The 14,283-nt window shown below is 31.7% G+C and overlaps 1 protein-coding gene across 1 annotated transcript; it reads left to right on the forward strand.

Annotated features, from left to right (window-relative positions):
• The first annotated feature begins 8,759 nt into the window (after window positions 1–8,759).
• Window positions 8,760–9,320, forward strand: LOC148929656 (uncharacterized). Its single transcript, XM_089056259.1, has 2 exons — window positions 8,760–8,852; window positions 8,937–9,320. Exons 1-2 carry the CDS (start codon window positions 8,760–8,762, stop codon window positions 9,318–9,320), a joined length of 477 nt encoding a protein of 158 aa, XP_088912385.1.
• Window positions 9,321–14,283: the final 4,963 nt, after the last annotated feature.

Here is a 14,283-nt window from a genome sequence, read left to right on the forward strand (position 1 = left end):
TAATACTCCCTCCGTCCCGACTAAGATGACACATTGCTTAGCCGGCACGGGATTTTAGGAGTTATTGGTAAAAGTGTTTAATTAGAAAGAGAAAAGGTGGGTGTAAGTATTAAAATAGAGAGATAAAGAAAGATGAATATTTTAATAAGAGTGAGAAAAAGTGGTTGAGTGTATTAATTGGAGAGAGAAAGATTCCAAAAAAGGAAATGTGTCATCTTAATTGGGACAAACTAAAAAGGAAAACGTATCATTTTAAGCGGAACGGATGGAGTATTAAAATAGTTAAACAACACATTATTCATATATATTATTTTATTAACAACTTATATATCATTACACTATATTAATAATAATATGGATCTCATTCTTCACTAGCATTATTTACACTATGATTTATCTCTTTATCCCTTACTTTACTATTATACATTAAAACTCGTATTGAACCAAATATTTATATTTTTCAAAAACACGGAGGGAGTATATTTTTTTTTTTTTAGTATGTTTATCGAATATATACAACATATATTTAATCTTGTACTCTATTTTGTATTTATTCCACTCTCTCTCAAAATAGTTTACTTTTCCTTTTAAAGTCTGTTTCCTGAGATTCTACTTTCATATTGGATAATTATATTATCAAGGAATAAAGTACGTGGTATAACATTTCCAATAGAAACTACTCCTTCTGTTTCATACTAGTGGAAGCATTTCTTTTCAACATGGTGATTAAAAAAAAGTTTGTAATGTATTAAATAAAAAGATAATAAAATAGGAGAGGGGAAAAAGTAGAGAGAATAAAGTAAAAGAGAGGGAAAAATAAGTGAAAAGAAATATGTTATATTACTTCACTACTATGGAACGTACGAAAATGAAAAAAATGACTCCACTACTATGGAACGGAGGGAGTATAATACATACTATGATTATCGTAAGAACCCCCGATATATTTATGCATTTATCCTTACATTGCAAATATAATTATTTAGTGATCTTAAATAATTTTTATACATAAATTTATGGTAAAAATATGAAAACTATAATAAATAAATGGAGAATGAATATATATATATATATATATATATATATATATATATATATATATATATATATATAGGGTCTTGTTAGGTTGAGATTATTTAGCTAAATTGAGAAATGAGATGCAATTTGGGCCACTAATCCACAAGCTAATAAAAATGTCAACAAACACAACATTATGTCAACAAGGGGGTAAAATTGTAATTTAATAAATAAAAAACGTAAAACATACAAACTGATTTCAAATCATTTTCTCCATAATTCTCTGAAATCTCTCGCCAAAAATCTCACACTTCATACAATTCAAATCCTTCAAAATTTGCAAAGACAAGCTGATCTTCATAATTCAAACAATAAACATTAAAATTCTAGCTGATCTAAATGACGAACGAAGAGAAAAATCGGAAAAAATCGATTCAAAAATCGATGGAAGCTGACGAACAGCAGTCAGAATCGGCGATGAATGAAGTTACTTCTTCAGGTTAAGAAATTGATTCAAATTTTAAATATATTGCTTTGATTTTAGTGTTTTAAAAAACCTCTCGATTTCGTTTTTGATGAATTCGATACTTGCTGAATTTTTTTGTTGATTTGCGATGGTAGATTCGGAAGAGATGGCAACGAAAAATGCTGCTGCAAAAAAAGGAAGAGAAGAAGCTTCACCTTCACCTTCCAGTTAAGAATTTGTTTAAATTTTTAAGATTATTGAAATTTTACAGTTGACATAGGTATAATAATATTCTGTTGACAGTAGTATGTCAACAACTATTGACATAGGGTATGCTTGTTTGAATGGATGTTAGGATGGCTCTACAAAACATATGTATGGTTGTAGTAGTATGTCAATAGCTATTGACATATTCTAAGCTTAATTAAATAATAGTTGACATAGTCATATTTTTGTAAACAGAGTATACTTGCCATAAACTTTATAAGATAATTAACAAGTTATGTTAACAGAGTATGCTATGTTAATGATATAAGATACTTAATTCCTGAAATTCTGTTAATTGTGCTTGGTATATCTAATGAAATAATCTTAGTAATATACACACAATTGATATCTAATGAAATAATTCTGTTAATTGTGCTTGGTATTGACATAATAATATTGACATATTGTATGCTTGTTAGAGTGGCTGTAGAAAACATACAAATGTATTACTGTAGTAGTATGTCAACAACTATTGACATGGAGTATGCTTGTTTCAATGGATGTTAGGATGGCTGTACAAAACATATGTATGGTTGTAGTAGTATATCAATAGCTATTGACATATTATAAGCTTAATTAAATAATAGTTGACATAGTCATATTTATGTAAACATAGTATATTTACCATGAACTTTATAAGATAATTAACAAGTTATGTCAACAGAGTATGCTATGTTAATGACATAGCATACTTAATGACTGAATTTCTGTTAATTGTGCTTGTTATATCTAATGAAATAACTTTAGTAATATACATACACTTGATGTCAACAGAGTACACTTGTTATTGTCATGATACTTTGTATAATTGATATAGATTTATTATGTTTGATTTTAAATCAGAAAACAGAAGAACATCCAAGCGAAAAAGGAGTAATTCAGTATCTCAAAAAGAGTTAATGATTGTTAAAAAAAAGCAAAAGAAAAGTGTAGAAGATGGAAAACAGATTATTGTTGCTGAGACTCTGTCACAAAGGCTTCTAGTGAAAAGGAAGACGATGTATTTTGTTGATGCAATAAGCAGACTGAATGAAGAACAGATTAATTCTGTGAAGGAGTTAGGTTTCGAGAGTGTCCTACATTTCAAAATTGATTACATTCCTAGCAGATTAGCACTAGCATTGTTAAAAAATTTTGAAGAGGATAAGTGCAAGATAAAGCTTAACAATGGTAAAAAAATTCATATCACTGAAGAGGATGTGGAGCTTGTATATGGATTTCCAAGAGGTGACATTACTTATTCTAGAGATAAGTGTAAAAATAATGCAGATTTCATGAGGAAGATAGCAAAGAAATGTGGTACGAAAAAAGAAAGTGTGAACCATAATGATGTTTTAAATGTTATGTTGAATGATCTTCAAGGAGGAAGGCATTTTAAGATAATGTTCTTGTTATTGCTAGAATCAACATTGATTGAGCAATCAACATGTGGAATGGTAAAATCTAAGATTGGAGAGATAATTGATGATCTGGATAACGTGAGAAATGTAAATTGGTGTTCGTATGTAATATCTGTTCTCAAATTTGCAAAGAAAAATTGGTCAATCACAGAGAAGAATGCATTTGCTGGACCACTTCCCTTCCTTATGGTATGTTTTACATTTTGCATTGCTTATTATTAACATAATTACATTAGGTTGTGTGTTTAATTAATATATCTCGTACTATAGATGACATAAGCTACATTAGTTATTTTAAGTTGCTTGTGTATTGAGTTGACACAACATAATAATAATTGACATACATTTTTTAACATATGCAGCTCTGCTACATAGACAGAGTTATACAAGACAAGCGTCCTGTTCCTCGAACATTTCTGTAACAGCCCGCCTTCCTAGGGTACAATAAATGCGGCGGCTGCTACCAAACGTACTCAAGGAATTCAATAAAAACTAGGGTTTCATTTAAAGGGTTTAGACCAAGGTAATAAAAGGGAAATATCAGAGTATTTAAGACAACAACTTAACCTAGAAACTTAAATAAGTAAAAGAAAAGTGGTCTCATAAATAACGATCAAAATTCTCAAAAGCATGGCTTCAGTTTCAAGACAAAAGTAAATCCTCAAGAAAAAGGGCGAAGGCCTCAAAACGAAAGAAGAGTGCAAGGTATCAAAAGAAATACTAAAGCGTATCAAGACTCAGCGGAAAGCGACCAAGAGAAAGAGCAGTTATGTATGAAGACACAACTACGCTTGAAGCTCATAATATTCATCTTAGTTATTTAGCATGTTCAACACCCGCCACCGCTCGTCACCGTTCAACCTGCACATAAGGAAAAACACATGCAGGGCTGAGTATTTTGAAATACTCAGTGGACTCGTTGCCAAAACATTTTATAAGTTATGCCACCCTTACCAAGTGAACTCGAGTTTTACAATTTATCAAAATAAAATATCATCGAGTATCACAAAATATTTTCATAGATTGGCCAATCAAACAACTCCCCATTTTCTCATCAATTTCCACAATCACAATCTCATCTTTCCATGGTGCGACGAAAGCGTGGCCACGCTTTTCGCCCACGAGACCGGCCGACTAGCTAGGACGGCTCCCGATCCCCTCGTGTACACAGCCTGGTAGGGTTTGCGGCCCATACTCAGACCCGAATTCGTATAATCATATCCATAGCCCTATAGCCCAATGGAGCGAACTCACAAACTAGGCATCAGGCACACAATATCACAATAAAACAAACATAGGCATGGCATAACAGTTAAACCACCCTTATAACTCCAATCAATATTTTTGACAAAAATAAAAGAGAGTTTTAAGAGTAAAGCCCACCTTGACTGCTTAGATTTCAAGTATGTTCTTTCCCTTTGTTATCCTGCTTCGCACTCGAGGTTTCACCTTTTAATCACATAATCACATATTAGATTTAATTCCAACTCCTAACTCATGCATGTCTCATCGCTTTTCCCTTTCCCTTGACTCATCTTAGTATCGCATATTCATCACAAACAAATTATCCTCTTATGTCACATGCTTATCATAAAAACTACCTATTCATCATGCAAAACTACGTCACATACTTGTCACATAAATTCTATTCCTTCATGTCTCATAATTATAATAGAAAACTATTTCATACTCATCATATAAATCTAATTACATCTCGACTTAGAGCACACATTAGTATTTCATTCACTATTTCACCACACACAACACACACATCACGGTACACACACAACACACACATGCATACATATTTTCATATTCCCTTCATCCCACTTCACTCAAATAAGATGCATGAGGGTTCAAGAAGACCGTTTAATCGGTTAGAAAGAAGAAAAAGATGAAGAAGAAGAAAAGAACACTTATATATATAAACGAAATACCTTTTTTAGAGAAAATCAATCGGTAGAAACAAAGTAGAGGCTTGGTTCTTCAATATCCACGGATTAAACTTCGATTTCTTCTCAAAAGATGAAGGATTTATGGAGTAAAGTGGAAGAAAATTGAGAGAGTATGGAAGATGAGAGGAGGCGAAAATTAGGGGGCTAGGTTTAGGGGTTTCTCTTATTTATAGTGCTCAACAAGATCTTTAGGTAATTAGAATAGAATATTTGGTAAGATCTTTTTCCTTATAAATAAATAGAATCAAATAATATTATGGAGTAGGGAAGAAGAATTAACAAAAATAGAGTATGGTAATATTCCCCATATTTTCGAAAATATGGTTAGGGAATTATTCATGGTTTTGTTTTTGGTATATTTTACGGAGTAGAATAAAATATCACAGAGCAAAATAAATAAAATAAAAGAATTCTCCAAGTCTTGGAATTAAAAGTGGCGTGTACTTTGCTATGTATATAAGGAATTGGATTTCTTTATTAACTAAAATAATATATGGCAAAATCTCTTGAGGTATGGAAAGATTTGGTAGAATATTTAAATTCTAGGTATGGAAAGATATCAAATAAGAGGTCAAATAAAATAATTACTTTCCTCCTACATGTGATTTTCGAAAATCACAAAGAAATAGGTGGCTATTATTTATGGAAATTTTCTCTAATATTCTCACTCACCCTTAATCAAATAATTCACTTATAAATTAATTAATCACATAAATCTCATAATTCAATAAATCACATGCCACATCATTAAATCAAATAGTTTGACTTTTCAAACTTTCAACACCAACTCATCTCATGAAATAAAAGCATTCTCGATTCCACGTCATCAACAATTAATTATAGGGTTCAAAAATTAGGGTTCTAAATTTCGGGATGTTACAATTTCCATTAATGAAAGGATGGAAAAGTGAGCATATTCAGGCCAGAGAAGATAGAGAGATCAGTGCAGGAGTCTTTGGTTTAGGAAATATAAAGAAGAGATACATTAGAAATGAGGAGCAGCAGCAAGAGAATGAAGAACAAAGTGTTAATGTGGATGACAGTGGAGTGGGGTCTTCTTCTCAGAACATACTCCCATCAGATATAGTGAAAAATGTTGTAAAATACATCAATCAGATAAATGATGGCAGGACCAATCTTGTTAGAGTCCTCAAAGAAGCTTCTTCATAGATCAAGAATAATGATTTATTTGGATTTGTTTGTGACATTGCTAGAAGCGCAATTGGAAGCCAAAAATCTCCGGTTGTATCTATGAGTGACACTTTCCTGCATTTGTCCCAGTCATTTCATATAGACAACAATGTTGCTGTTGATAACTGGAAAGCGGTATATGACTCAATACGGAATGCTGAAAAAGAAAACGAAACACTTGAAGATTTGAATGAATTTCCAACTTTCAGATTGGGAGATTTCTTCGATAAAGTAAGCACGTAATCAACCTATATTTAGATTAATACATCATTTTGTTGATATATGTTTCTCTTAGTTGACACTGGATTACTCCTACAGTTTAGAAAGTAACATTGTTGAACTAATTTTTGAACAGGCTGTAGAAGAAAGAAATAGAGAAAATTTACCTACATCACCAGTTGATAATCCTGAAGAGGTCAGACAGATTGTTGAAGAAGATGAACAAAGCAAGGAGAACATGATGTGTGATGGTGATAATGAATCAAACTCTCCAATATTGACAGCCATACTAGGATCTCCACAGACAGCATCCCCATCTCTCCAACAACAAGAAGCCAATACTTCAGAGCATGTCAACACTCAAGCATCAGTTTTAGATTCTGAGAACAGAGGAAGTGAGTTGGAAATTCAAGTAGAAATTGAAGCTGATAGGGCATCACCAACTACTACTGAATATCCTGCACATGTCAATACTCAAGAATTAATTATAGAATCTGAGAACAGTGGTATTGAATTAAAAATGCAAGAAGAAGTTGAAGCTAATAGAGCATCACCAACAACTGAATCTCCTGTACAAGACAATAATCAAGCATCACTTATAGAATTTGAAAACAGGAGAAGTGAGTTGGAAATTCAAGCAGAAGATGAAGCTAATGGGACATCACGAACAAATGAATATCCTGGGCATGTCAATATTCAATCATCAACTATAGGACTTGAGAACAAGAGAAGTGAGTTTGAAATTCAAACAGAAGATGAAGCTGATATAGACTTAAGAACACAAAATGCCTTGCATCTATTATCAAAAGCATGTACTGAGTTTGAAATCAGTAACAATGAAGAAGCAATCAAGGCAACAAACGCTATTGTTGATATCATAAATGAACAGGTACATTTTATAATGATTATATTAAACTATTAAATCTTTGTATTTAATTTTATATTAGTTATTAACATTGTGGATATCGTAGTTGACATAGATAAAAATATAATTGACATGGTATAAAATGGAATTTCAGGAAGACAGGGAGGATGCAGCTGCATGTTCAATTGTTGAGTATATGATGAGAGAGGGTATTGAAACACTGGATGACGCTACTCCTGAATCGAACATACAAATACAAGAACACAAAGGGAAAGAGAAGATGCATGAGGAAAAAGAAAAACTCCTGAAAACACGGAAAGAAGAATGACTGTTTACCAGGTAAAACAATTAAAATAAACATTATTATTCTTAAAAAAATGAATGAATCATTGTTTACATTGCTTGTAATAGTTGTTAAAATGTAATTGACACGGTTGTTGACATGATATGTACTGTAGTTGACATAATCATATTAGTTATTGACACGGTTAGTGTAATATAGTTGACATGATTTATAATTGCAACTAACACTAATTTCACTGACAACAGAATGCGAACCCTGTTCCAATCTCTGAGATTCCACTGGCTGAAGCTAGAGAGAAACGGACTCGTGCTGAAATGCGTCCTAGCCCAGTGCTACGGTCACCATTTGAAATACGAGCCGTGCATATGAAAACAACCCTCAACCCAGATGAAAGAGATATGTACTACTACATAGTAGAAACTGAAGGGACAAATGAGTATGCATAAATTAATTCTTTGAATAATCTATAAAATCCTTTTATATTTCCATGCAGTTGACATAATTTATGAATGATATATAAATGTTGTCTGCATGTTGTCATTTCAGTGATTCATGTGTATACACTAATGGCTTTGTTTGGGCAAGCAAAAGAGTATTTTCATCTCTGAAACCCCATTCAGAAATCAGTATAGGTGTAATTGATGTATGGGCAGCACACCTGAACTACAAGGAAAGAGAAAGGGCAGAATCGTCACCTCCGCGCCTGTTTCTGACAACAGGCCCATGCGTAAGTAATTTAAATTTCTGTGTCAACTATTAGGATAAGAAATTTCACTAACAAAAAATGTTAAATGCAGTATTTGAATATAACAAATCGGCAGCCTCATTGGGATCCATTACAATCCAAGAACAACTTTGTATCGCGAATTGAACAGGAGATTAGAACAATAGAAGATTTTGATTGGAGAAAGATTGATTTGGTAACAAATTTATTTTTGTACAAAGATATCACAGTTTCACATGCATAATTCTGAAGAGGAGTTGTCAAATTCTTTTCTCTAATTTTATCTATCATACAATACAGGTCTTCTTCCCTGTTTTTAAAAGTGGCTATTACTATCTTGTGGTATTCTGGATGAAGATGAACAAAATTGAGATAATTGATAGTGTCAAACCACCTAGAGACAAGAATCCCTTGGAAAAGTATAGCTTTGATGTTGCAATACTGGTATAATTTTTGTTGACATAATTTATGTATCTTGCTAATATGCTTTGTATGCAAATTTTAATTTAATTGTTTATATATTTGCAGAAAGATATGTTTGAGGAATACTTCATAGAGATTAACATGACAGATCTATCAGAAAATGTAAGGAAGTCTCCATACAAAGTTATTGCTTTAGATTGGGCCACAAACACCAACAAAGAAGACAGTGGTGTTTATATGATGAGACATATGGAGACATACTTTGGCAAAAAGGGAAGGGATTGGAATGTAGGCTTTTCTCCACGTGGCTTAAAGATTTTACAGGTACTCAGAGGAAGATATTGCGAAGCAATGCTTACATCAGAGAGCAACAAGAAGTGTATGGATATGATATGTGATGCTAACATCTGGATGAATGCAAACAAGCAAAGATTATCCACATTACAGGACAAGTACAAGGAATATTTTAGCCGTAAAACCATGAAGTAAACAACTGTTTTATTCTAATTTGGAGAAAGAGTTATTTGAAGCTTTTCATGTTTTGAATATTTGGACAAAGATTATCATGTTTTGATTTGATGCTTAGCTGTAGAAGCAATAATTCCTGCTGTCTTGATTTGAATATTTGATGTTATCATGTTTTTTAGATGGATGTGTAAAATAATTATCAAATGTGGTTTTTAAACTATGCAGTCTATAATAATATGTCAACTATGATGTCACTACAGAAACTTCAATAGAACTGTCAACAACTTGTATGGAATGTCAACAGCTCAAAAACAATTCTTGTAACTAAAATATATAAAAACCTATCTTCCTTGTAAATAAAAAACCAACATTTTTTCCATACCTTAATTAACAAATGTCAATAACTTTAAGAAAAAATGTGAACAGCTTAGCATTAGGCTTCATATAAAATTTCAGATAAATCATTATTTTGAACATATTCATAAATTATGGTCATACAATACATGTCAGTATAAAGCAAATTAAATGAGAAAAACAAAAAAGAAAATATAAATAAATTGTATATAATGACAATAACTAGCCATGTCAACTGCCTTTTTTTCAAATTTTAACAATGTCAACTACCTTTTCAATAATAAAATGAATGAAAAAAAAATTTATTCAAAACCATCTACTCTACAAACTATACCGCTAACTCTACTCTGACAAATAGTTTACCACTCTAAGAAATTTCTGCTACTCCCTCATTTTCAAACCCTTCGTCTACCAGAGTTCATCTGTGTTATAGGATCCTAAATAGTTTAAGAGTATTAGGAATGGCAACCAAAGAAAGAAAAACAAGCGATTCAGTAGGATCGTCGACCATTTCTGGAAAAACGAAGTGGGAAATGGAGGTCAACAACAAATCAACAAAAAGTACTGAAACGACTGATTCAGGTTAAAGATTTCTTTCGTTGTTTAAGTGTATGACTTCAGTTTCAGTTTTGAAAAACACAATTTGATTATTCAAAACTTTTTATTTTTAGGTTTAATTATTTAATTATCTGATGAGTTCGATTTTCGATTTTTTAAAACAGCAGAAGAATATATTTGAGATTAAGAAGTATGTATTTAAATTTTTATGATTATTGACATTAGAAGATGTCTGTTGACATAGTGGTATTGACATTTTATAAAATAATTTTTAAGATAATGTATGCTTGTTTGAATTGTTGTTGACATAGTAATATTGTTGTTGACATAGTCATATGTGAAGTGTCAGAGGATTACAAAGTATATTAACAGGGTATGATGGCAATTGTCATATGTATGATTATAGTTGCTATAAATTTTAAAATGATAATACTGTATTGTTGACATTTTGTTGAAATAGTGATATTTACATTTTATACAATAATTATTGACATAATGTGAGCTTATTTGATTGGTTGTCAAGACAGTTATATAGTTGATATAAACTAGATATGTAGGGTTGTAGTTGCTATTAATTTTGACATTATATTACTGTATTGTTGACATTTTTATTGCACTTGATTTTAAACCAGAAAAAAAGAAAGCAACAAAAAGAAAAACAAGTATATCAATTGATGGGGATGAGTTGATTACGTCTGAGATTAGGAGTAAAAGAAGAAATGAGAAGAGAACATTAGTTACTTCTGAGATTAGCAGCGAAAAACAAAATGACAAGTATATAGAGGCTAAGGAACAGAAAAAGGAAAGTAATTTCTTTTCTAAAAGGCTTCGAGTGAAAAGGAAGACGTTGTATTTTATTGAAACACTGAGCAAATTGAATGAGGACCAGATTAATGCTGTCAAGGACTTAGGTTTTGGGAATGTTTTTCATTTCAAGATCGATTACATTCCTACCTATTTGGCATTTGAATTGGTTAAATGTTTTGATGAAAAAGAGTGCAAGATAAAGCTAAATAATAAGAGGAGTGTTAGTATAACAGAGGATGATGTGGAGTTGATATACGGATTTCCGAGAGGTAGGATAAATTACTCTAGAGATAACTGTAAAAGTAATGCATCTTTCATGAGAGATATAGCCAAACATTGTGAAATAAAAGAAGGAGGAAATGTTAGCCATAAAGCTGTGGAAGAGCTTATGTTGAAAGATAGTGAAGGAGGACCATGGTTCAAAAGATTGTTCTTGTTACTATTAGAATCATCATTGATTGAACCATCAACATGTGGAACAATAAAGTCCAAGATTGGGGAAATAGTTGACGATCTGGACAATATTCGAAATGTCAACTGGTGCTCGTACACGTTGTCTGTTCTGAAGTTTGCAAAGAAAAATTGGTCAAAGACAGAGAAGAATATTTTTGCAGGACCACTTCCTTTGCTCATGGTATGTTTTATGTTTCACATTAACAATTATTAACAGTGGACATAATTACATTATTTTGTATGTGTAGTTGATATAGCTTATACTTGTTATTGATATGTATTTTATATGCAGCTCTGCTACATGGATAGAGTTTTACAAGCGAAACGTTCTGTTCCTCGGACATTCCCATTAATGAAAGGCTGGACAAGCACACATCTTCAAAATAGGGAAGATAGGGAGATAAATGTGGGAGTATTTGGTAATGGACTTATATTCAAAAGATATGTCCGTAATCTGGAGCAGGAACAAGAGCAGGAGCAGTATCATGAGCCACAACAACAGATTCCACATGTAGTTGACAGAGGGGGTTGGGTCTTCCCAAAGCATTGTCCCAAATGATATCATGCAGAATGTAGTGAAATACATTCAAATCATGAATTATGGGAGGACAAATCTTGTAAAAACTCTTAAAGAAACCCCTAAACACGTCAAAACTAATCATCTATTTGGATTAGTGTGTGATATTGCGAGATCTGCTCTTGGAAGCCCAATAACTTCTGTTCAATCTGTGGAACACAAGTGTGTACGATTGGCTGAGTCATTTCTTCAAGAGAAAGATGAGACATATGATAACTGTAAAACAATCTGTGAAGCACTAGTTATTGGCGAAAAAGAAAAGGAAGCACTTGAAGATTTGACAGAATTTCCAACTTTTAAATGGAGAGATTGCTATAACAAAGTAAGTACATCATTTTGTTTACATACCTTTTTCTAAGTTGAAATTAATTTAATATTAATTATAAATTATTCTTTCAATAGACTGTTGAAGAAGAAGTACGTGAAAAACAACAAAGTCAAGGACAAGAAGAACAAGAAGGATCAAAAGAGGACAACACATGTGGCATCAATAATGAATCAGCGTCTCCTATATCACCTCCTGTACTAGAGCCTGATAACAAGGAAGATAAGGAGAACCAAGATGACACACATGGTGAACCGGACAGAGAAAACCCACTGGACAAAGAAGATAATATTGTTGAGGTAACTAAAACTAAGGATAAACTGTATATTATTCTTATAAAATAAGTGAAGTGTTGTTGACATGACTTGATAGTATAGTTGATATAAGATATAATAATTATTGACATGGCTTCTACGTGTAGTTGACATGGACCATTTTATTTATATTCAATTCTCAAAGTTGAAATTAATTTAATATTAAGAATAAATTATTGTTTCTATAGACTGCTAATGAAGAAGAACATGAAGAACAAGAAGAAGGAGGAGCATCAAAAGAGGAAACAACATGTGGTGTCAATAATGAATCAGAGTCTCCTATGCCAACACTTGTACTAGAATCTGGTAATAAGAGAATTGAGATAGAAAATCAGAAAGATCTTGTACAGGTATAATTTAAAATAATTATCTTAAACTCTAAAGATATTCTGCATATTATAGATAAAAATATAATTGACATAATGTAATATATTTCAGTTGAAACAACTTGAATATAAGGAGAATGAAGATGACCCACATGTTGAAACGGTCAGAGAAAAAGAAATGAATAAAGAAGATAATATTGTTGAGGTAAGTATAACTAATATCCATTATATTATTTTTATAAAATGAAAGAAATGTTGTTGACATGACTTAATAGTGTAGTTGATATGATTTATAATAATTATCGACATGGCTTTTACGTGTAGTTGACATATCTTATAAGTGTTGTTGACATAGCCTCTATGAGTAGTTAACATATTATGTACTGTAGTTGACAAGAGAAAGAAACAGAATCCATATCCCTATATTGCCAGTTTCTGATCCTAAAGGGATGAGCCAAATCTCGTCTTTTATTATTTAGAATTAATTATAAATTACTAATTTAATAGGCTGTTGAAGAAAAAGAAGAAAAAGGAAGAAAAGAAGACACAGTGGGTGACAAAAATAGAGAATCAGTCTCTACTATTTCACCACCAGATGCAAGATCAATGGATGACACACATGTTGAAATGAACAAAGCAAAGCAACAGGAGAAAGGAAAAGAGAAAGAAGAGAATATTGTTAAAGTAAAGTAACTGAAACTAAAATTAGATATTGTATTGTTTTTATGAAATGGCTTGAAAGAGTGGTTAACAATTTGTTATTATTGTTATCGACATTATTTGTATGTGTAGTTGACATGACTTATAATTGTTGTTGATGTGAAATTTATTTGCTGTTAACATTTATCTGTGTGTAGCATTATATAACTCGTATTTGTGATTGACATGATATGCACCATACTTGACATAATTATAGTAGTTGTTGACATGATTTTTAATTGAAACTAACATGAATTTTATTTACACTGACAGAAGACTGTTGTTCCATGCTCTGAGATTCCACTGACAGAAGCTAGTGTGAAAGAGTCTGATGATAAAATGCATTCCAACCCATTCCCAGGCTCTCCATTTGACATAAGATGTGTAGATACAAAAACATACCTGGAATCTTATGAAAGAACTGTCTACTACTACATACTAGAAACAGAAGGAACAGATGAGTATGCATAATTTAATTATTTCATTGATCTGAAAAGTATTTTTAGTTTTCTATGTTGAAAACATAATTTATAAATATTTTTCATATGTCATTTGTATAACTTCATTTCAG

The sequence above is a fragment of the Salvia hispanica genome, chromosome 4 (genome assembly GCF_029641045.1).
Source record: "Salvia hispanica isolate PSC_SH4W2 chromosome 4, Shi_PSC_v1, whole genome shotgun sequence".
Taxonomy (NCBI): domain Eukaryota; kingdom Viridiplantae; phylum Streptophyta; class Magnoliopsida; order Lamiales; family Lamiaceae; genus Salvia; species Salvia hispanica.